The following is a 25563-nucleotide window of genomic DNA, read 5'->3' on the forward strand; positions in this document are numbered from 1 at the left end:
CGAGAGGACCCACAAGAACTGGCAGCTGACAGAGATGCATAGAGGCACCAAAAGGAAACCATGTGCTCCAACTAGGAACGTGGAATGATAATGATTTTTGCCTGAAGGACCTTTTTACAGTGTTAAAGAAGTTTTGAGAAAGCCACATTATTCTAAAAATGAATTTCAAAATGTTTTTAAAATACAAGTCTTCGTGCTTGGCCATAGTGGCGAGCGTTTTGCGGGGCGGTCACTATGGACAATACACTTGTTACCATGTTTGAGTTTGCAGCGCCCGTGCCCCCCGCATAACGCTTGCCACAATGGCTAGGGACTTGACATATAAAATAAATTTGCAATATTATTGGACCTACTTTAGAAGCCTTTTAAAATTATATACAAAAATTCATCCAAATCAAAACTATACAAACGTTTCAATATATAATTTCACTCTCTCTCATTGCACTTGATTTAAAATACTTATCAACTAGTTTTTACAAATCCTATATTGCATAGCTAATTTAGAAGTTTTCTTAATAATTAATTACTTATTATTAGCTACACACAAGATCGGCCTTTTATATCTTTCTATACATAGCGCCACTAGCGAATTGAGCGAGAATTTTTTGAACAGTTAAAAAAAAAACACATTACAGCAGAGATAGGGAACATTTTAAGGAAAGAAATATGGAAGTTAAGGCATTTACAGGGTTTATTACCTGCCATTGGCTGGCTTAAGTGACCGCTTTACACACTGTAGCATTCACTGCTATGCCTATGTTTGAACATCTGCATTTCTTCAATGAGGAAGTCCAGTGCTACGGGAAACTGGATATATATTTTTTTTTAAATAAAATGACAATGGTCTGCCTCGTGGTGTAGTGGCTAGTGCATATGGCTGCCATGCATGAGGTTACGGGTTTGATTACCGACAAGGTCGACATTCAATATTTCATTCAAATTATGTTATTTATTGATGATTGAATTCTACTAAACGTAATTAACGCATTCTAAAATTTTGAGAATAATGATATAATCGGATGTTATTTAATTTGTAAAATTACAGAAAATTATTAATTCAGAAAAATGTAATATTCATATTTATAGTTGAAGTCAAAGGTGTAATTGCTAAAAACATGAAAAAATCAGTAGCTCATGCTCTCAGCGCATGGGAAAGAACCGTCTGATGAAAGTTGGACAGCTACTAACGGGCGTCTAGGAGAAGTACTAGAAACTTGCTGTTCGCGTGTGACACGTGAAATTGTCTCCCTCTCCCAAATATTTTATTTTATTTAGGAAACCAACAGTTCTACATACATATTTATAGTAAACAAACAGATATAGTGTATAAACTCAGAACTAATAACGGATATTTACAAAGTATACAAAGTTAGTAAAGAAAATATATTACAAATTATATAAATACATATAAGTTTACACAAATAAAAATATTATTTTCATGTACTTCTGTATATTTTTCAATAATCAAAGTTTTTTTTTTATATATACCTGTATTATGGAGAGTGAGACGTCAAGACTGAGACAATTATATATGAGGATTATTTTTTTACTATGTACGCAACAGCGACACATTGGCAAACTTTCTATTGTATTGGTGATTTATCTCCGATTTTGAAAAGCTTTTTCTGTTCCCAATAAGCATGAATTATTGAGTAAAATATATTTTAACAGATACTTTAATGTATAGCGGATGGATAACGAAAATCTTAACCCAGAAATGATATACTTATGGAGATATTAAAGTTATTATTATTTCTTCACAGTATCCATATTGATTTTGAAAGTACAATTGATTTTTCTAAATCCTTTTCACATGTTTTTATCGGTATTCGTACAATGTGATATTTCCCCGTTCTCTGTTTAAATAATGTTGTAAATGAAAAATAAAATTTGTGTTTTATTCTTTTTAAAACAAAGTATTAAAACAGTTATTAAATGCTTCTAGACAATAAAGATTTAGTAAGTATTAAATTTTGCAGTGGAAACGACGATATGCATAGTTTAAGCTCGATCACATGGCCAGCAAATGGTACAGTATTTTGTGCAAGATTTATTTATTTACGGACATTGTCCATTTATTCAATTCATAGGGTATTAATATTACAATATAAGAACAGTTAAAAGTATTTTACAAATAATACAAAAAGCATTGACAAACATAAGGGACATCGAGACAAGATCTGGACTATTTATTTGGTGCTCGTTTAAATCGTTATAAACTTGAACAAAAAAGTCCAGATCTTGTCTTGATCGAGACAATACGACAAAGACGGGTCTTTGGAGAATTAAGGCCATAGTTGGTTCTATGCTAATCGATGAACATTACTTCATTGTTTCCCAACCTACGAGTCGGAATATGGAATTTTACCTGTCCCAGTAATGATAGCACATCGATTATACCATTTAGTATGCCGAACATTTATATATGGAGTCAATATTAGTTCTACGTTTTTTGTAGACTAGAAATATTTAACATCGACTCGTCAGCATATGATTTGACACAATGATTGTGTTGCGTAATACACAAATTGGGTGAATTCAGAAAAATTAGAAAACGTCTTTTTTTTCAACAAATATTTGGACCAAGATCTATGCGCGCATCCCCCGCCTGTGAAACTGTTAACTGTCAACACGTATTTTTTGTTGCTCGTGTTACTTTATTTAACCTCTGTCTTATTTGTTTCACTGCCCCTTTCACTCGACTTTCTTTTACATTTAATCTTGAAAAAGATATATTAAGGGCTTTTTTCCAGGTTTGAAAAAAAATATATATGTATACTAACACAAGTATCAAATTATATACTTTTGTTCTTATAAAGTTGTGACGTAGTCACAAAAAAACCATTTAAGCCGCTCTTAAGTAAAGTTGCTGAATATTACATGCGTCATTGTTCTACGATCATGAAAAACTTAATGTTAACACCCAATAGAAGAAATTGCACAAGATATTGTACCATTTTCAGACCAATGTAATACGAGCTTTATTCAAAGGCCAACATTTTTTTTCCGTGGTTGGAATCTAGAACATTCAGAATTTGTTTTTCTAATATCCAAATATATACTCCCACAAATCGCTGCCGTATAATAAATAGACACGTTTTACACTTGCTATCCGCTTCTCACATTTAGAGAATATTGCGTTGCCCTCAACAATTGGAAATGAGGGCATTAGTATCAAAGTGGGACAGTAGCCATTTTCATAATTTTTTAGTAGAAATGATTTTGTTTCTAATACATAAGAAATCCATTAAATATATTTATATACCTTCTCAACCCTTGCGCAACCCTCGAGAAGGTGTACTTTGCAGACCCGCAGCCTGCTTTTCTCTTTCTATAAAACATGTCTTAGTGGGCGTGAAATTCAAATCTTGCCAGGCTACGACCCTAGCTACGACGCTGGCTGTCACGTGTCTATTATTATACATCACGCTTTTAAATCCTTAAAATAATAACATAAATCATAGTATAAATATGTAAAACTAGCAGTAAATAACTAATTAAAATTTTGATATACATATTATGTAAGATCACCGATGAAGATCACAATGAAATAAAACGATATATTTTTTTCTAGTAAAAGCATTAAGAATCTCATTATTAAATGCTTATTCCGCTAGCAATCTAATCCGCTAATATCTAAGATAAATTGGCGTACAATTAGCGCCGTTATTTTTAATTGCAAGGAATTATAACCGTTATTTGAATCGATCTCGTGTCGCATCGTCACCACGAATGCAATAGATAATTTAAATTGTTTAGTATTAATTATTGTCTATTGCGTTTGACAGGACGTAGACATGGTGTAATATTTGGGATGCTGGCTCAACGATCAGCGGGATCATTCTCGGGAGATTAAAGTTAATGCAGAGAAGGCACGGAACTAACTTACTAAATAAAAATTGCCATGATGAGTCAACCAATATGCAATGTGGCCACCATAAGATGTATTTAAAATAAGAAGCTTCGCTTTTTAGATTAATAAGACGTATATTTAATAATTTTTCAGCAGGTACATCAAATTTAAGAGAACATACCAAATTCGGCCTAAATTCTTCCAATTTTTAACGAATGGACATTTAAAATGTTTCTATGTCAAAAATTGTTGTAATCTCTCAAGAAAATATCTTTCAAGGCTAAAATAAAATATTTGCAAATGTAATACAGTAAAACTCCGTTTATCCGAATTTCAGTCTTCCGGATTGTCAAATATCCAAATCGCCAAATATCAAATAAATGCTCGTAAACGAGTTTCTTCGTCGAAGCAATTAACTTTGCTGGACATGTTAAGGTAAGCTTTCGATGCGATTCCAATGAGGAAGTACAGTGGTTATTTTATTTCTATGTATTGTGTTATCAGCGCTATGATTTTTTTAAAGTTTTTTATTTCTGAAATTAATCCGCGTGTGATGTCCCAAGTTATCTTCCATTTCTTCTCGGTCAGTTCTGCCGATTGGTCTGTTGACGGTAAGTTAACCGGATATCTTCCACAACTCTCTTATCATTGTGGCTGTGTAAAACAGTGCATGAGATCTTGCTCTAGTATAATTATTGGGAACATACAAACTGACCTCTTTCAGTATATTTGGATTATATATACTTCCAGAAATCAGCTTATAGTAATGTTTCCTGAGAAAAAATTTACAAAGAAATTCGAGGGTGTTGTGATCCAGCGTCCCTGCCAGAAATAGTGATGGATACAAGAATGGATAATTATTATTTCCTTTAAGATATAAGTATGGCAAAAATTGCCTTTGAACCTTCTCTATTTCAAGGATGTGGTTTGATTCAGAAGGGTCCCAAATTATAGAACAGTGACTACATATGAACTAGTGCCGTCGTTCAAAGTAGTTCGTTTTTATTAAAATATTTTTTTGTACATTTTCAAGAAACTTTGCTGTATAATTTATTACATGTGTAAGAAAATATTTCTTGTATCCAATTCCCCATAGGGCTGAAGTTCCTCATTGCCTTAATTTAATGGTTAATGCAATTATTCGAATTTCTGCAAATCCGGATAGCATCCGATAAATGGAGTTTTACTGTACTAGTCTGACTGGAGAAAAATTCTAAATATATTTAAACATATATGTACATAATTATTATTTAGAATTGTGAAGGTAAGAGAACGATTGATAATACAGTTAATATTAATATGTATATTTAACCGCAATATTTCGAAGTCTCCAGACTGAATCTGAAGCGTAAGACTAATCATCTTGATTTAATGTAAAAAATGATCGAGATACACAGAGATTTTTTTACCAAAAGTTGGTCTTTGTACTTGTCAGACAAAAAAATGTTTACCGCTACATTTGAGAATAAACATTCCCGAACTGTTCGCTCTGCTGTTTGAAGTTCTGTTAGCAATCGACGCTCTCCGATTAATGAGTTAATTTTGACCGATTATTTTTACAATACATTTTTAAACCTGGTGACGATACATGAGATTCCGCAGTATAATTCCGCTTAACCTGGGTTAGAGTTAATTAAAATATCAGACGATTTTACTGTACAATGTCTCGAGCTAATTCTAGATTACGTTTGAGTAGTTAGTTCATCCGTGGAGTAAGGAACTGCTGAGAGATTCTAGTTGCAGGGTGCCGTCGACATGCAGAGTGTGGACTTGAATGTCCACGGGATGATGCAATCCTTCGACCAACATATGGCCCTGCATGTCGTGCATCTGGTCGGACGATTGCATCTTCATTTCCTCGAGGTTGATCTGCTGCAGGTCGATGTTGGGGATCTTGTTGACTTTAGAAGCGGCGATGTGCGTCTTTTTATGCTTGTACAAGTTGGTGAAGCAGTTCGTGTTGAAGTCGCATTCGTCGCACGCGAACGGGTCCGGCCTGTGGATCATCTTGTGGACTTTCAAGTCGAACGCCGTCCGGTAGCTTTTGCTGCATTCGTCGCACGGGAAGGGCTTGACCGCCGCGTGCGTCAGCTTGTGCGACTTCAGGTAGCTCGGGAGCTTGCAGGTGTAGCCGCATTCGTCGCACGCGAACGGCTCGTCCTCTCTGTGTATCAACAAGTGGAGTTTGAAATTTTTCGATTTCGTCGACTGATATTTGCACACCGTGCACGAGAACAGGTTGGTTTTCTCCGTTTGCGGTCTGTTGTGTTTCTTCATGTGCGTCCGCAGGTTGGATTTCGATCTGCAGGTGAACGTGCACAGCTGGCACGAGAAGGGTTTGATGGAGGAGTGCGTTTGCATGTGCAGTTTCAACGCGGTCGGCGTTGGGTTTTTCGGGGTGAATCCGCATAAATCGCACGAAGTTTTCTTTTCTTCGTAATGCGATTGGACGTGCTTTTTCAAGTAGAACATTTTGGTCCCGACGAAACTGCACAGATTGCACGCGAACAACTTTTTCATAGCGTGCTTTTTCATGTGTCCATTCAGAGTCACTTGGTAGTTGAATCGGAGGCCGCACTCCTGGCAGGCGAACCGCTTCTCGTGCGCGTGCACGACCTTGTGGTTTTCCATTTCGTACATCTGCGTGCAGATGTAGCCGCACTCGTCGCAAGAGATGATTTGCTTGCCCTGGGCGTGCACGTAGTTGTGCATTTTCAACTCGGCCAGTTTGGGGAAACTCAGGCCGCAGACGCTACAAGAAAAGGGTTTCGCTTGGGTGTGCTTTAGCTTGTGGATCTCGAGTTTGCTCTGGGATTGGAAGCGGTAGTCGCACTGGTCACAAGCGTATCTCCGCAATCTTCGATGCATGAGCTCGTGGTGTTTAAGATCTCTTTTTTTCCCGCAGGCGTAGTTGCAGACCTTGCACGTGAAGGTGTTTTGTTGCGTGTGCACGCTCTTCATGTGGCGTTTGAGCGTACTGGGATACCGACAGGAGTAGGCGCATTGCTCGCACGCGACTATTCTGGGGCCGGGCATCCTGGGCTTCTTGACGGGCTTCTCGTCCGTTTCTTCGGGCGCCTTGGGGCCGGAATCGTCCGAGTCGTCGTCGCTCTCGGGAACGGGGTCGGTCTGGATTCCGATGGAGACTTTTTTCTTGGCGCCGAACTTTTCGTCGCAGTCGTCGAACGGTTCTCCTTTGACGATTTCCGGCGGTTCTTCTTCTTCAATATCGTGAATGGAATATTTGTGCTTCCTCAGGACGGCCGGAGTCTTGCAGGTATACCCGCAGAGGGTGCAAACGATGGGCTTGTTCTGCTCGCTGTGGATAAGCTGGTGCTTTCTGAGGTTCCGTTCCTTCGAAGAGCTGTAATTGCATTCGGAACAGAAGTACATCTCTCCGGTGGGAGGATCATGTATTTTCATGTGAGTTTGAAGGTTGAATTTGCGTTTGCTGGCGAAGCCGCACTTGTCGCATTCGTAAGGGCGGTCGATCGATTTAATTTTGTTGATGACTTTGGAAGACGGTTTCCTTTTGCGCACGAGGGACCCGGCCTTCTTGCCGAAGGTGTGCGCCTTCATGTGGTTCCTGAGATAGAACACTTTGCTGGTGGTGTAGCTGCACTGGTTGCAGCCGTACACCTTGCGCTCCTCGTGCTTCTTCATATGCCCATTGAGGGTGACTTGGTAACGGAAGCGCAGACCACAGACCGCGCAGGGGAACTTCTTCTCTTGTTCGTGAGAGAGTCTGTGGTTGTCCAACTCGTACTGCTGGAAACAGAGGAAGCCGCACTCTTCGCAGTGCACGATCTGCTTTCCTTCCGAGTGGATTTGGCTGTGGACCAGCAGGTCGTCCAACTTCTGGAAGGGCTGGTTGCACATGTTGCAAGTGAACGGTTTGGCGTGCGTGTGCTTGAGTTTATGGATCTCCAGTTTGCTCTGCGATTGGAAGCGGTAGTCGCACTGGTCGCAGGCGTACCTCCGCCATCTCCTGTGCGATAACTCGTGGTGCTTTAGATCTCTCTTCTTTCCGCAGGCGTAATTGCAGACTTTGCAGGCGAAGATCGTGCCTTTGGTGTGGCAGTTTTTCTTGTGTTTTTTCAGAGAGCTCGGGTACCTGCATACATAAGGGCATTCGTCGCAAGAAATCGGTTTTGTTTGCGTGACTTTGTCGTTTTCGACGGCTAGCTGAGCGAGATTTATGTCGTCTTTATGCATTACATTCTTGGCGTGAGGAACCTGAAGTTGTTGCATGTTCATCTGCTCCTCGACCTCCTTGTCCATGACTTTGTCGACTTGTTCCTGCTCGGCGACGGTGACTTGGATAAGGTAGTAGTCTTCCTGGCGGCGTTCGTAGTTACAAAGCCCGTCGATGTCCTTTTGAATCATTTCGGCTGTTTGATCTTTCTGCATGTAACTGTCCTGCACCTTCCCCATATAATCCTGCTGCTTGGAAAGGATGTAAGTGTCCGCTTCTTTGGGCAGAATATAAGATTGGGATTTTGGAATGATGTAGGCATCTTGCCCCTTGGGAGGAATATATGTTTCTTGCGTTTTGGGAATGATGTACGATTGCGACTTCGGTACGAGGTAAATTTCCTGATCCTTGGGAGCGAGATAAGCCTCCTGGGTTTTCGGGATGAGCTGATATGTTTCTTGGGGTTTGGCGAGAATATATTCGTCCTGTTTATTCGGGATGAGATACGAAGCTTGAAAGATCCTCGAAGCGCCGGAGATATCTTGTTCTTTGTAGGAGTCTTGAGTTTTCGGGACGATGTACTCTTGGGTTTTGGGGATGATGTACGATTCTTGTGTTTTGGGTATTAAGTAAGTGTCTTGACCTTTCGGGATGAGGTAGGTTTCCTGCAGCTTGGGTACGATGTACGTTTGTTGGTCTTTTTGGGTGATGTAGGTATCCTGGGGCTTCTGGGTGATGTAGGTCGCTTCTTGCGTCTTTTGGTTGATGTAGGAGTCTTGGGACTTTTGCGCGATGTAGGCTTGGCCCTTGGTGGCGATGTAGGAGACGTGCCCCTTCTGGGCGATGTAGGGCTCCTGGGTCTTGTGCGTGATGTAGGACTCCTGGCTCTTCTGCGCCATGTAGGCATCCTGGGGCTTGTGGGGCAGGTAAGTCTCCTGCCCCCGCTGCAGGTAGAGGTTGCGCTGAAAGTTGGTGTTGAGGTTGAGCGGGTCATTATCGCTGCACAGGTGGGGTTGGAGATACGAGATGTGCTCCATATTGATGGAGTGGTCCATCTTCAGGCTCGGGATTTGTACTGCGTTTCAATCTGAAACAATCAAAAAAATTATTTATATATATGCCTAGTGCCCACTATGTAAATGCCCATTTACATCAAAAAATAGAAAAAAAAATTAAGGGGTATAAGAAAGCCTATGCATTCGAGGAAAAGTGGATTTTAAAACATAGGCAGAATGGTGAATGTTAGACGGTGTGTAAATTGCCCACTTACAAACCTATGACAGGTCATAGGCTCTGTAAATACCTAGACTTCCATATTCTCCTCTGTTAGAAGTATTTTTTATCTAAATTTACAAATAGCTATAATTTATAAGGCTTATGACCTGTCATAGGCTGGTTTAAATGGCCACTTTACACACTAACATTCACCATTCTGCAAATGTTTAAACATCCACATTTCCTCAACTTTTTCATCTGTTGACTTTTGTGAAGTTAAAGAGCTGAAACTTTCATTGATGTGGGTGAGATTTATCTTTTCTGAAAATATTTTTTTTGCTTCTTTTTATACTAGTTAGTTTAATCAACAACAAAAACAACATACCATCACGCTGTTTCCCCGTAAAGGTAGGCAGAGATGATAGAACTCTATCTTTACATACAGATTTCGCTTCCTCTACATTCATACATCTTCTCATGCACGTAGGCTGATTACTCCTACTCTTGACATGTCCATCTTCAAGTATTTGATGGACTCGATTGTGCCATGTCTTTCTGGGTCTTCCTAGTTTTTTGCATCCATCAACATTCGCATCGTAGATCCATTTAGCCATTCTTTCGCATTTTCAAGAAACTTCGCTGTATAATAATAAAAAGCTCCAATTTTTACCGCACGTAAGAAAACACTTTATATCCAATTTCCCATAGAAAACACAAAGAAAACTAGAAACTCAACTACAACTGCCCCCTGTAGCTTCAAGACGTGTTGGATAGTTACTGTACAGCACCCTTGAGGTGATTCTCACAAAAATGATGGTATATAAATTATCCATAATAAACATTGTGCGTGCGTGAGAAGACCTATGAATTTAGAGGAAGCGAGGTCTGTATGTAAATACAGAGATATGGCTATAGAATTTTAATAGTCCAGAAACAGCATACGCACATCAAACTAAAGCCAACAAAACTACTCATATGCCATGTTGTGTCATTTGTAAGTGTCAAAATACTGCTGGGATTAAAATGGAATAGGGTGGGATCACATTTCAAGTGTAAGTAGCAAATTCACAAATAATATTATTTGAGAATTCGGTTATTTTAACGCCTGTAAGATTGTTAAATAAAACAAGGTGGACATTTTGTTAGCATTGCCAGGATAGTCAAATTTAATAATAAAAGTAACAGTTTTTTTTTTATAGTCCAGTCAGTAAATTTTTTTTGTGGTAAACCCGTAGAATTAAGAATAGTCCAGAAGGAGCGTAGAATCATATTTGAATGCATCGAACTGTGTTCAATAATACCCCACTTAGACACACTTTTGCCGCGCGCATACGTTAAGTCGCCGGGTAATGTTGCTTGATGGGAAAAAAATAAACACAAATGTGAGGTAAAAAAAAGGATTTTGTTAATTTCTCTAAAATTTTATTGTGCACGCGGAAACATTGATTGACACAACAAATTAGATAAAGGGTCATTTAATAAGAGTAATTGAATTTATGAACTTTAAACTAAAAATATAAAACAAATTTTATTTGACACATAACGGTTATTTTTATATCATGCTAAATAATATTTGATGTTTTAAAGATAATTTCGTTCAAATGTCCCCCACGGCGTTGTTTAATCCGACGTCTAATTATCATTAGTTCTTTTATTAAATGAGCAAAGTAGGGTAAAAAAAATTCTACCCTGGCAACACCTGGAAATTTCCATTTTGTTTTTTCGACAATCCGACAGATGGAAAAATAATTCAATTTTTAAGTAATGCATTTGTTATTTACACATTCGTTTGCAAATTACAGATGAATTGTGATTGCATCCTGTTTCTTTAAGATCCTAGCAGTATTTCTAAACTTTAAGGGGACACAACACGGCATAGTCAAATTCAAATCAGGAGTTGCGTACTGAGCGACGTCTACAAAGAAACTAATGGGTCAAAACGTAAACCTACTCATTTATGAGTAGTTGAGTCATCTTCTGTTTGATGTGCGTATGCGATTTCTGGACTATTCTTAATTCTATGGGTAAAACATAACATATATTTGTGTTATGATAATATTTATTTATTTATAATATATTGTTCATGGTCTGGCAACATTCGGGTATGTCGGATAGGGGGGGGGTTGTATGGCAGACTTTTGGACTCTTGTACAATGTATGCAAACTTGGTTCTACGTGCCTTCTGGTATATTATATATGGCGTTCTATTCCCTCTGCCTAACCCTGCGGGGAAACGGCGTGATGAAACATTACTTTTTTCTTATTATTTATTCTATTTACGAAAGTATATACAATGAACCCAAATTGTTACAGTATTTGTTTTAATTGTTTGTATTAAATGTGAAAACGTATAAAATTTGTTCAAATAACTGGGTGCTATGAATTGAGCTTTTAATTGGACACAAATAGAGTGATATAATAAGACAATAAGATTTGTTTACATACTAAATGCACCAAAATAATATTATGCTAGTGTTTTGTCAAACAAAACATAATTTAAGTACATAAAGAAATTCATGGCGTCTTTAATGTACCTGCGCTGTCTCAAGAGCACATAATATTATGTTATGTGGGAGAGTCCAATACAAGACATTATCGTAGCATCAGTATGAAGATTTAATTAAACACTTTTTTGACAATCGACACGAAACAAACATCGTACTTTTTATCCTCACTTAACAAAATCAGCAGGAAAGGCAATTTACTTGGCAAAGCTTTAATTTTATTGTATACTTATGTCCGATCTATAATAGGAAAGAAGAATGTAGCACCACATTTAGTAAAAAGGTCTAATGTATACGTGTACCGAAAAAAAGGGATAATCGGATATTAAGACCTTTTATCAATAGTGCGACACTTTCTAGTCGATAATTAGCCCCACCTAGATGCCAAGTATTTCGATAAATATTTCACTAAATTAGTGTTTGAACTCACCATGCGATGTCCATTTCCCTTGTTCAGATAACGTGCGACTTTTCGCCCGTAAAATAACGCAGTTTTATAGTCAGTAAAGACGATTTATAACAGGACTTCTAAGCGAGCTAACAAAGTGACGCGGCGACGCAAGAGTGCAATTTGCACATCGTCGTATATTAAACATGGCCGCCCGAACTTTGCCGATGTCGATTTGTCATAAGACTGTATTATGAAATGTATACATAGTTTACGAATGATAACTGCAAATAACACACCTTCTAAAATTGTTTTTCAAATAGTACGCAAAAATGTTCCCAACAAACTATCAAACAGACATAATTTTGTTTATTTATGTTTATTTTTATGTTCGTACTTCTCCGTAAATCGGCACTTCGGCAAACTTCGGAAATCGGAATTAAGCCGCCATCTTGTGGACGAATGGATGTCGGAAAAAAAGACAGCTTGTCTGTTTGCCTGGTAGGTAGGTACGCGTTTTTATTTTTACTTTATCCGGAAAGTTATAACCTCATATTTCATCAATAAAAATTGGATTCTGATAAAAAATAAACAAATGTAAACAAGACACAATGGAAAGGTAAGAAATAATAATTGCGATTAATACTAAATTCGGTCTACGATTGTTCAAATAAGATTTATCTGAAGTCTAAACTGTTTCGCCCGTCGCGATTCTGTTTTGACATTATTTTACTGGTGCGTTTTTATGTGCAAAATATCTAAGTATTAATGTATTTAATAAAACATTTGGTTTTCAAGCAATGTAAAATGATTTGCTGGTGAAATTAGAAATTGATTTTGAATCATTGGACTTACCGCCGAGCTAAATAATTTGACATTTACAAAATTAGTACCTACCACATAAAATTATTAGCACCTACCTATTTAGAAACAGTGCCTACTTGATTGATTTTTTAAGAATATTATTTTCTATTTTGTTTTATTGTTCACGCGTTTGTTTTGACATTTGTGTTGTTTCAAATTTAAATTCCTTTTCCAAATTTTGTGAAAATGCAGTCAAAACTTAGACTCCAAAGCAGAGTAAGTACAACCGTTTTATTTCATTAATTTTAGGTTATTTTATGTATTTTTCAGTACCTGATTTATAAAGTTTTTTGTAATTTTATGAAGTTTAAATTGAATAATCATATATTCTTTAGTATTGCTTCTATAAATGATTTGTTTCGTGCATTTTATACAATCGTATAGCACTCGAATTCAGGTCCTTTCCTTTATTTTTTATCTATAGTAAAAAAAGATTTTAGATGAAAGATCATTAAAAACATCTTAAGCAAAAATGATATTTAAAAAGTTTACTATGAACTTTGCCAATCACATTACATTATGGACAAATAGGGTGGACACCCGCTGCAGCTTAAACAAATAATTAAAGTACAAAAAGTTATTCTAATGGTAGGCTTACCATAAAATCATGGAGTTTCAAACCGGGACAGAAGTGAGAGATTGAACAGAATAGAAAAAAAACGCAGATATCTTTTCCGAAAATTGTTTTATTAAATGCTTACAAAAAAATAGGTTACAAAAAACATACACAGAAAATGTAATTATTTATTGTACCATTCATATTTTTCGCTAGAGTGTATCTTTTTCAGAACTTTGCCGTTCTTTTTAATTTTTTCGTAAAAGCCATTGCATGAATTCCGAAGTTTAGCTTGCAATACAAAAGAGCTTGTAAGAGTGTGTTGTTGTGAAGAATACCTCGTCCTAGGAGAAGGAAAATTTAGAGTCGACTGTATTATCGGGGAAGGAAGTTTGTGCAACTCCACTAACCTGCTGATGATGAGGCGTGACGTGTGTTGAAACCTGGCTGGAGAAGCAGGCGGTCGTGAGACGCTGGCACAGCTCGTATGGAGCTGGCGGTCTAAATGGACGCGGGCCCAGCTCGCTTGATGAAAGAAAAAAGCACGTCACTTGTGGAATGTTATTTGTGTACTGCAATTTTATGTTGTTGACGGCGCACACGTGTTGCGTGAAGTGTGCTAGGAAATGGGAAGGACGAGTAGGTAGATATGGATTTGATTGAGAGTCGGTCCGAAGAGGTAGACTTCAGCATTCAGCCTCGATCGTCTGACCTAATGTGTTTCATCATCGAAAAAAACACGCTCCAAGGGTGCGGAAGTTCCCGGGAGGCACAAAATGTAATGCAGTATTTTTATTAGATTTGGTACATTGACATGATGCTCATGAAAATGTTTGGATAGTTGGACCTATTTTTTAACATACTCGATTTGGGTAGTCGCTGACCGTTAATAGGGACAAAATACCAAACCGGTCGGGACCAATACCTGAAACCGGTACAATCCCGGTCAAACCGGGACGTATGGTAAGCTTATCTAAGGGCACCAATAAGCACTCCATGTATAGGAATTTATAAAGCTTTTTATGTGCCTGAGATGTGCCTAATATACACTAAAACTACTCGTATATATCAGACACTTTAAATTTAATTTTATTAGAAGATCGTAGAAAAATAAATGACCTTTCATTTTTTATTTTAAATTTGGAGCTCGATTGTTGTGAACTCCTGAATCTTATTAACTTCAAAATACCGAATCGAGTCACTAGAAGTACGGAGTTGTTTGCAACTACGAGTACATACGTAGGTACTAACTATGCACGAAACTCCTATTCCGCGTTTACATTCCTTAGCCAACAAATTTACTTGTGATATAGACATTTTAAATACAACAATTATTCATTTTAAAACGTTCTTAAATCCACTGTTGAAAACTAATTATTAAAGTCAAAATAAAACTTTCTTTTTCGTGCAATTTTTTCTCTGTTTTTGATGTGTATTATTATTATCTTATCTCTTTCTAAAATTAATTTATCAAATATTTTTGTGTACCATATATTATATTGTTATCTTATATATACCTGCTGTAAACTAATTTTCATTATTTGTTTTTAACATTAATTTGTTAATTTCATTTTTTTATCCTTATATATGTATATTTTTGTTTGAATTCTTTACAAGTTATTTATAATTTGCTTTTTAATTCCAACATTTTTCTTATACCCATATTTTTTTCTTTTTTACTATGCAAAGTTTCACTTTTATTTTGCATTGCAGCATGCTTTTTTTTGTTTCTACATGTATACAAAAAAAAGTGTTTATTTTTTAAATTATTACTTACTATGTTTGTACTTACCTGTATATTTTTTGTAAATGCCCCTTGGGCGTATTGTAAAATTAAATAAATATTAAAAAAAAACAATAAATAAATAAAATAAATCTGCTAGACAGATTTGGGGGTGGACATTGTCATTCCCCTGTGCAGGGACATGAATTTATAACAAAGGACATTTCCATAAAACAACATTTGGATCTGTTGCACAAATAGCCACCTGTACAAAATTAATGTTGTGGGAAGTCCATGGTGTGAATGTGGTCTGGAGTCGCCCAATAAGGGACAGATATAGTATGTACTCTTCCTTAAAAAAATATCCTTACCCTATTAACATACCATCACTCTTCTCCATTCTTGATCCTAAAATTATCCACCAGATAGGAATCTTCCTGTCACAAAATGAGCTAAATTTTTAGGTTTTCTTGGCTTTAATTTTTGATAAATTATATTCCTAATGCCATGTTTATATTTTACTTACATTTTCATAAGTAAATTACATATAACTTTGAATTATCTATCCTTACCTCTGTTTTGTATAAATACATTTAACTCTTTAATAAAGATACCAGTCTCGAAAATGTCGCAAAAGCGATGAAACCGGTCACTGGATATTCCAAATTTGTGGATTAAAGTATCACTTGCGTTTTATTTATATAATAAATGTGTTTTGTTTTTATGAGAAAAATTAAATTAAATAAAAATATATGTTGAAAATACCGGGGGAATGTAAACATCCCTGGCGCAATTAACGCATTATTAAATCAGATCTGAGAAGAACTCTTTGTATAGATTTGATATATTATTTTTTAGGGTTCGTATTTAAGTTCAGACACAGGTAGATATAAATAAATGATTTCTGTTTATTTCCAGTATCATGGATCCAGAAGATGCAATGGAGAATATTCCAGAAGATGCAATGGAGAATATCCCAGAAGATGCAATGGAGAATATTCCAGAAGATGCAATGGAGAATGCTTTTCAAAGTATGATGGACGATGCGCTAGACTCTGGGATGGAACATAAGCCAGACAACCAAACTGAGGATGAAGATGCTATTATAAATTCTACTGAGTCTTCTCTTCAGGATCCCGTGGAAGATACCATCGAATATATAATTAAAGATGAGAACGCTTTTGAAAAGGTTTTAATAATTTTTATAGCACCCGCTTTTTCCCTGTACATTTTTTTGCATATTGTTATCATTTTTGTATGAGATAGTTACGTATAAACAACTCCTTTAACATATGGTATAGGTTTGCATATTCGGCCGCATTCCAATGCGATGCCCTCCAGCCATCCGCGAGACCCCTAAATTTCTCTTCCCCCCCTCGATTTTGGCCTCTATAAGGCGGATTTCTAGCCCCAGAAGTCAGAGTATTCCGGGTCGTCCTCTAACCTTTCTGCTTACCTAACTTCTTGGTACTTTTTGGTAAGGACACCCACTCGGGGCTCTCTTAGCGAACCAGCTTACTTTCCTTTTCTGGAACTCTTTGGTACTAGGCTACGCCTCGGCTCTCATCCCGTACAGTCATATTATATTATATGTACAATACAAAATTTAATAATATAGATTATACAAACATCACTCTGTCAGATTTAAAATTTAAACTAAAAATGTATTATGTAACTTAGTAGACATTATAATAATAAATATGTACATCTCCCCCCCCCTCCTTATCCACTCTTCAAGCATTTTTGTCCTTTTTTGTCCTTATCCCGCCCAATTTACAGTAACTTAATGTTCTTAAAATTAATATTTAAAAAATCTTTGATTATTGAGTACTTGAAAATAACATTTTTATATGTATAAATTGTATGTATTTATTTGATATGTAATATATATATTCTTTACTAACTTTGTATACTATGTGGAAATCTGTTATTGGTTCTGAGTTTATACACTATATCTGTTTGTTTACTAAAAATATGTATGTAGAACTGTTGATTTCCCTAATAAAATAAAAATAAAAATACTGTCAACCCTTGCTAACCTAGTTGCTTGCCTTGTTTGGCACCTCCGGGTTCTCTGGTCAGACATATAATTTGATAAATCGACATCTTGTACAGTCATATTATACTGTCAACCCTTGCCAACCAAGTTGCTTGCCTTAGAGATTGCCTAGTAATTGATCCCGAGTACCTACTCAGTGAAGTACGAATGCTGGCTGTTCGGCCCTTTCGCTAACTTCTGAATAGGGTGCGAGACATCATATTACTAGGAAGAGCTAGTTCGGTTGTCCGAGGCACACACATAACCAACGATATTGTATTAAGTACATAAAACATTAACGACATAATACACAGTGACATAATGGGAAAAAAAACAATCTATGCGGACGACTTAGGAATTTTATATGAAAACAAAAATGACATTAAAACGACTAAAACCATCAACAATGACGTGCAAAAACTATTAGAATGGACAAACAAAAACTTCTTAACACTAAATGCCAAGAAATGCAATATAATACATTTCGAAACACAAAAGAAGAACCATAACATGAACATAAAAATAAACAACGAAACACTTAAAGAACTAGAACATGTGACTTACCTAGGACTCACAATGGACAGACAATTAAAATGGACAAAACACATAGGCGGACTCACTAAAGTAATGGCATCACTACATAGCCTCTTCTACAAAATTAAAGATTTTATATCAAGAAAGGAAAAAATTATGATGTACGAAGCCTATGTCAAAAGTAAATTGAGTTACATGATCGCCTTCTGGGGAACTGGTAACAAGACAGACATAGCAAGAATACAAAGACAACAAAATAAAATTCTTAAACTTACATACAACCTACCCTACCTGACCTCTACGACTGAACTGTACAAAAAAACACACCAGTTTGACATAAACTACTTGACTAAAATTGAGACCTTAAAAATTGTGCACAAAATAACACTGGGAAACATACAAGACGACGACATAATATTAGTCAAAAATGCCGACATACACAAATATAACACCAGACAACAAAAACACTATCATATTGAAAAAGCAAAGACAAACACAGGACAGTCAAAAATACTACATAATGGACTTAAACACTACAACGACCTACCTTACTACTTGAAAACTTTTAATGGAGACAAATTTAAAATCAATCTGAAAAAGCACATGATGACTGAACTAACTAGACTAGACAAGACATAAAATGACTAGACAATATTAAATTTCTAATGTAACCCTAACGGGTTTTTTAAAATTGTAAATAAATAAAAAATAAAAAAAAAAGTTAATTTCCTAGTTCTTGTACTGTATGTAGTATGAACTGAATCAATAAATATCTTTGAAATATAACCAGACGTGTTATATTTTTTAATTAATTTTTAACATACTGTGTGAAAAAACTCCCTCGAGTCACTGTGTGGTAACTCGAAGTTTGGAAAAGATCGCCTGATAATCGCTCTAGACATTTACAGGGCCTGTGACCGGTCGTTGGCCGGTTTGCGCACTGTGTAACATTCGCCATTCTGCCGAAGAATTTCATTCTGTGAAATGGCCACTTAAGAGGACAGGCAGTGTCATAGAAATTTGGTGAATGGTTATTTGAACATAGTTTTTCTGACACTTTCTCGCTGATGCCTCCCCTTTATTTTATTTTATTCAGAAAACATACAGTCATACATAATAAATATTAAAAACAAAGACAAAACAAACGTAAAGAGACCAATTAAGTTTTCATTAATTATGTAAATGATGTAAACATTAAATACGACAAAAAATAAATAAATAAAAATCTTAAGTGAGAAAATAATAATTAAACAATTAACATGAGCGTTTTTCATGGAGGTTATTATTGGTAACAAATGAAAATACCGAACCCATACATATACACACATGCATATGCACATCTATTGTATTTTATATGTATATGTTTTAATACATACATACATATAGCTGCTAGACTTGTAATCTAACTTCTATTTTTATAAATTTGTTTTTTAAAATTTAACTGAAACTCTAAACTTCATTGTCAAATAAAATTAATAAAAAAAATGTAAATAGGGGCTAGATTTCTTACTGTCCATGGGCTCTGTAGTTGCAAGACGTGTTGTAATCTATCTCCCATATACCATAATTAGAGACGAGGAATTAGAATCCCAACAGTCCATGCGCTCTGTAGCTGCAAGACGTGCTGGGATATTTATTTATTGTACAGCGCCCTTGAGGTGATTTTCACAAAGATGGCACTATATAAATTATCCAAACATATATTGTGCAACAAATTTAGATCTAGGGAGGAAATCCAGCCAGTCTACAAACATTCAAACCTACCTGAAACATCGTTGTTTGAAAAATTCAACTACCTCATCCCTATCGTGATGTGCAATGGGTAATTTTACTAACAGGTCTGAATGTTAAAAAGGTCACCGAAGATTCAGTAAAAGAAGATGTCGACGATGCGAAGGAAACAATCGATGATAATCATCTTGTGGAAACTCTGGAAGGTGCCATTATGGAGACCCTGGATGAAGGCGCCATGGAGAACCTCGATAACGGCACTATTGAGGCCCTGGACGACTCCACCACGGAGACCCTGGATGATCCCACCATGGAGACCTTGGATGATCCCACCATGGAGACCCTGGATGACCCCACCATGGAGACCCTGGATGTTGAAGCAGCTGACGTAAAACCGGTAGTTTTGCCATTTGATCCACAAGACATGATCACGATACTTGTTCCGCATGATGATATGGATGAAAAAACAATTAAGGTGGGTGTATATCTTTTTAATTTATTTATATATCTTTACTTTTAATACCGCCTCGCCATTTCCTGAAAATAAAATATTTGACCAAACATCGCTTTAGACCTAATAAAGCTCAGCCTCATCAAGTGAGGCTTATCACTAGAGCCCGCCCACGGCACTGCAGATTGAACAAACACCGCTCTAGAATGAACCTTTCCCAAACTTCTAGGTGTAGGCTCTGTAGTGCAGATGAGGAAACACGCATCACATACACATTCTATGTGAATGTGATGCTTTACATCATGAAAGGAGCCTCATCCTCGGGGGACCACTGGTCAAACCTGAGGATGTTAAAGAGCTCGCTCCCTACCTAATAGCCCGATACTTCACGGATCTGGGCTTGGAAGGGGAGATTCAGCAAAATGTAAACTCTCGCCTTCCACTGACTCTTTATAGACCCGGGCTTGGAGGGCGAGAACACACAATAGATCTTCACAGGTCGCAGTGACGTCAGGAGCTTGCATAGCACTGACCCCCACCACTAAGAATAAGAAAAAGAAACAATAATTTAACTAAATAGGTGCGTAGATTTTCACGGTCACTGTTATCAATATGTATCGTCTTTTTTTATGATCTCGTGTAAGTTTGAATCGTTCAGATACTTCGGCTGCCATCGCAGAATGTGATGTGTAGAAAAATCGTGTGTTTATGTACCTACTAGTAATTTGTATTGTGACGCAGTCGGCACTAAATACATTGTGTGTCATTTCCATGTCATAACGTCAATTACAATGCACAAATAATGAAGGAGGCAATTGAAATAGGACCACTATAGAACATGAACTGAATTTTGCGGTTCTTAATAGTAAAAATATAATAGTTTGTATTCAATGCTTAGCTATGGATTAAAAACACTGGTTTATAAATATATTTTTTCATTTAATCTCATCATAATACAGGTCGATTATCTAGTGTGCGCAAAACTTACACAAACACATTTTGAATACAAAATATTGTGGGTATACTGGCAAAAAGCTTTAACTCTTAAATCCCTGTTTTAAAAAATCAAGCATTTAAGTTTTATTCCAATTTTACTCTTTTATATCTTATTTAAATATATTAAGATGTTGAGTTCTCATTTAAGAACATGTTTTTAATTTTTTCTGTTTCTTAATTTTATATTAAGTAAATATTGAGTTATTTAAAACTTTTAGCCTGAATAAAATACCGGGTATACGACTTAACCTTAAATTTATTTTTAAAACTACAGATATATGAAATTTAGTATGACTTTAAAAACTTTACAAAACTGCATCATTAAGTCAAATCTGCATATTTTTGAGTTAACGTTTTTTGCTAGTATACCCACAATATGTAAGTCAAATGTGCTATGTTTTTTTTTAAATTCCTTTTGGATTACAGCAAAAAAAACAAACATCTAAGAAAATTTAGCATATTTATTTAATAATGTGTCTCTCTCATAAAAAAAATCTGCCAAAAATGAAGGCAGAAAACTAGCCTTTTTATTATTTAGTTTGTCAAAAATGATGAACAAAAAATAGTATAAATAAAAAATGTACTTTTGTAAAAATAAATAAATATATTATATTTTATTGACCCATTGTATTTTTTTTCATATGCACAACCCTCTAATACATTACGAATTTTAAAAAAAAGACAGCACATTTGGTTAAAATTTAATACAACATTTTAAAAATCAACATCCTGTAGATTTTAAATGCGTTTGAGTAAGTTTTGCGAATGCACCAGCTCTAGTTAATCGACCAGTAGTGCCAACTGCGAAACGGTACGAATAGTTTTTTTTGTTTTTAAAAAACAAAATTAGTAGACTTAAATCAATGTTTGATTTAAATATTAAAATTGAGAGGGTTTAAAGCAAAAAAAAAAACAGCTTTTTTTGAGCCTTATTTAGAGATAATATTATGATATATTAGAACGATTAGAAATTAGTAAAGCCATTAATCAAAAACTTCTAATAATAAATAATCAATTAAATTTAACTTCGAGTCCTCTTTTAAAACTATTCCCGTTATGATTTATTTTATCTTCTTTCTCTCTCATTCTTTCAATTTTCTGTCTCTTTCATACAATATTTTATTATATAAATAGCAACGCGTGTAATTATAAGTAAGTTAAATCCTGACGATGAGGTAGTAGCCTCAAAACCGGTCGAAGTGTAATAAAAAAATTAAAGTGGTTTATACAAATTTATAAACAAATAAGTATATTATTATGGCACTTTTTAATATTTATCTACTGTATGCAAATTAAAAAAAAATGTAATTAATCATATGTAAAAACAAGCACAGTTTGTCAATTGTTTCTAAAGCATAAAACCTGTTTGTGTCATATCTACACTAAGTTTTTGCTTATAAATCTCTAAATATTGTGTTATTGCTTAAAAAACAGTATATCGTTTTTTGTACTGAAATATTTTTTTTATTGCTTTCTGCTTTGTATCAAATAGTTTGAAATTTCTTATTGAACATTACCTCATTTTTTATTCATTGTCTGATTTTTGTCGAAAAGCTGGCTTTTTGCTTATGAGGGCAGTATTTATGGGAAGGCCAACAAAACTAATTGGGAAAGACTATTTCTTTTAAGTACAATGTGCAACTTGGGCTCGGAAAAACATATAGCGAAAAGACTATTCATTTTCAGTTCAGTGTGCACATTGAATTGAAAAGAAATATCTTTGCGCTACTGATTTTGTTGGTCGTCCCAAAAACAGTGATCATGGACAGACACGTTTTTGCTTCCAACTTCAATTACAATATGGAATTCTACAAATGTAAATGTATATTTAACTATGCACTTCTTTTGATTGTTGCGCAGTATTATTGGCAACCCTGGAGTTAGCGGAGCATTAGCTTTTATGTTCCGGATAATTACCTTAGACAGTGCCAGCATAGACTGTTTCACATTCCAATATACAGGACTAACCTGCCAATGATTATGCCTGTTGGAAGGGCTATCTCTACGTTGAACAATATTTATTTATTTACACTCTTTATCAAAATACAATTCCATGTTACTTTGGACATTGACATTTTTCACGTCTCTGAGGAAGTTTTTTTCATTACAAGATTCTCTTACTTTTTTAACATATTATTTTCTGTATATTCTCTGTATATATACTTATGTGGTATTTTTATATGTACCTAATTTTACCTTATTATTTTAATTATTTCTATATGTATGAATTAAGATATTCCATTTTGTAATTTACATATACAGGGTGTTCTTTAAACCCTGTCACATCCGAAACCACGGTGATCAGTTTGGGCAAGAAGACATATTAGCATATTTTAAAAAATATTTAGAACGAAGAATATTAAAAAAAAAAAATTATAAAAAAACTAATGGTTGCTTACCTCTGCAGGGGTGAAGCGAGGGGGGCGCGATCGCGCGGTTGATGGTGTATCAGACTCCTCCCTTCCCTCGCCTCGTTTCTTCCCTGCAGAAGTAAGCAACCATTTGTTTTTTTTAAATATTTTAGTCGTTCCAATAAAATATGTGCCAATATGTCTTCTTGCTCATACTGATCATCGTGTTTTCGGATGTGACAGGATTTTAAGAACACCCTGTATTTGAATAAATAAATAATGAAAATATAAATTTGCCTTCAGTTGGAACCGGGTGATTACGACGAAATCGACCCTGAATCTCTCCTCTACGACTTAGAAGCCGAGGAAGACGACGATGAAGACTTCTACATCATCCAAGTAGCGGACCCGGCCGATATCGAACGGAAGCGCCGATCGTACAACAAACGTCCCAAGTTCATGGAAGACATAATGAGCAAGATCGTCCAGTGCGAGATGTGCGACTACTGCACGCCCGACAAGAGCAACCTGCGGAAGCACATGTATATTCACACCGACGAGAAGCCGTACTCCTGCTCCCAGTGCCCCTTCACCTGCAAGCTTCCCAAGTACTTGAAGCAGCATGAGCTGACGCACATGAAGGTCCGTCTGTACCCGTGCACGATCTGCTGCCACCGCTGTCGGAACATCACCGAGCTGAATCGCCACCTCAAGAGACACTTGCGCATCCTGAACAAGTCGTCGCTGAGCGAGATCGGCAACGAAGGGGTCACGTACTGCGTGTGCCGGGACGGATGCAAGGCATCCGGGGAGTTCAAAAAATTGCGAAGAAAACATGCTGAATAAAAATTATAATAAGCTACGTAGATAGATAGATAGATATATATTAGAGATAAGGAGCATTTTTTAAAAGAGAATGTGGATTTGGAATCACCTTTAAATTTTATTATTATCATGACATTTGTTATAGGTAGGCAGCTTTTGCCGGTGCCCCTATTTTTTTTATTATAAAAACTCTAATTTTATTATTTACTCAAATATTAAAATTTTCAGACCATTTCCTAAAAGTCGTAAATAACTTGTGCTGGAAAAATGAAAATCGAATTGCGGTAGAGTTATAAATTAGTTTAGTTAGCTATAAATTGGTGTTGAAGAAGAAGGGACTTGATAGAAACACATAAGAAACTTAATAATAATGACTAGGACTGCCCCCTGCGTGAGATGTACCAATTAAATCCCAACAAAAATTTACGGGGTCATAACTGGAAGCTCTATCGTCCCCAATTCCACCTCGATCCCAAGATAAACTTCCTTTCCAGCAGGGTAGTTTCAGACTGGAATAAATTGCCAAGCTTAGTTGTCCATTGCATTTCGGTCAACCAGTTCAAAAACCGTTTGGATGCTTTTTTGAATGAAGAAGAACTTGGACAAAAAGCAGTACACGAGATATAGGCGCATCGGCAAAGGCCGCCTGTAAGAAAATATGATGTTCAAACATGGGCAGAATTGAGATCAAAATTATTGCTTCAATCCGATGACAGTAAATCCTTAGAATTCCATATTCTTCTCTCAAAAATACTCTCTGTCTCTGTTGATATTAGTCAATGATTTTTTTTTTCTTTTTAAAGTAATTTGAAATTATTCCCATGAACTGATTTTTGCTAAGGGAAACATATTATTATTTATTCTTGCTATTTCTTCTAAAAAATAATTATTTTATGTAGGTTTTGTAAATATTATTGGGTGTTAACATAAGTTGTGTCAACTATTAAGTCAATAATGTATTCTCCTGCATTATTTTACAACAAGCATATCTTCACCGTACACTGCGAAAAAATCACAAGCAGCCTTGGCATCTTTATTCCTTGGATTAAACGCGAACAGAAGGTGTTGAAAATGCTCACTTTCATCTACTTGACATTCCATTTTGAATGCTTGATGAAGAAATAAGCTGTAGAGAAAAAACTTGACGTGATAAAATGAAACTAACTACAGTTTTGAAATCAGCATGCCTATTTAACTTTAAAACAGCTAAAAAATCAAACTCAACAGAAATTCTGTTCAAAATTTCATTTCAATCCGATTTCAATTGTACGATTTTTTTGTACCATTGTGAATTTTGAGGCAATGTTTGATAATATTTTGTAACCTTACTCAATGTGTA

General features: G+C 35.8%; 2 protein-coding genes across 10 annotated transcripts; one reads left to right on the forward strand and one right to left on the reverse strand.

Annotated features, from left to right (window-relative positions):
• Positions 1–4396: 4396 nt before the first annotated feature.
• LOC148283447 (uncharacterized) lies at positions 4397–12583 on the reverse strand. 2 transcript variants are annotated; one of them, XM_088243830.1, is made up of 2 exons: positions 12198–12583; positions 4397–9135 (listed from the first exon to the last, which is right to left on the reverse strand). In XM_088243830.1, the coding sequence occupies exon 2, from the start codon at positions 9101–9103 to the stop codon at positions 5555–5557; it is 3549 nt and encodes a 1182-aa protein (XP_088099956.1). In that variant the 5' UTR covers positions 9104–9135; positions 12198–12583; the 3' UTR covers positions 4397–5554. The 2 variants fall into 2 exon arrangements, with proteins under 2 accessions (XP_088099956.1, XP_088099957.1); XM_088243831.1 differs by lacking the exon at positions 12198–12583 and adding an exon at positions 11798–12004.
• Positions 12175–25563, forward strand: LOC148283448 (uncharacterized). Of its 8 annotated transcripts, none has more exons than XM_088243842.1 (5): positions 12639–12660; positions 16217–16226; positions 16275–16487; positions 19726–20076; positions 23703–25563. In XM_088243842.1, the coding sequence occupies exons 2-5, from the start codon at positions 16221–16223 to the stop codon at positions 24243–24245; spliced, it is 1113 nt and encodes a 370-aa protein (XP_088099968.1). In that variant the 5' UTR covers positions 12639–12660; positions 16217–16220; the 3' UTR covers positions 24246–25563. The 8 variants fall into 8 exon arrangements, with proteins under 8 accessions (XP_088099965.1, XP_088099962.1, XP_088099968.1 ...); XM_088243840.1 differs by lacking the exon at positions 12639–12660 and adding an exon at positions 12693–12774; XM_088243841.1 differs by lacking the exon at positions 12639–12660 and adding an exon at positions 13141–13235.

Source organism: Micrasema longulum, unplaced genomic scaffold (assembly GCF_059751315.1).
Source record: "Micrasema longulum isolate JH-2025_06_02 unplaced genomic scaffold, ASM5975131v1 h1tg000237l, whole genome shotgun sequence".
Taxonomy (NCBI): domain Eukaryota; kingdom Metazoa; phylum Arthropoda; class Insecta; order Trichoptera; family Brachycentridae; genus Micrasema; species Micrasema longulum.

Bases quoted from the DNA above. Each gene is read 5' to 3' on its own strand.
- LOC148283448 (XM_088243836.1), top strand. The intron at 16,488-19,725 runs GTTTTAATAATT...AATGTTAAAAAG, and splicing joins ATGAGAACGCTTTTGAAAAG to GTCACCGAAGATTCAGTAAA. The intron at 20,077-23,702 runs GTGGGTGTATAT...ATTTGCCTTCAG, and splicing joins TGGATGAAAAAACAATTAAG to TTGGAACCGGGTGATTACGA.
- LOC148283447 (XM_088243830.1), bottom strand. From the start codon at position 9,103: ATGGACCACTCCATCAATATGGAGCACATCTCGTATCTCCAACCCCAC.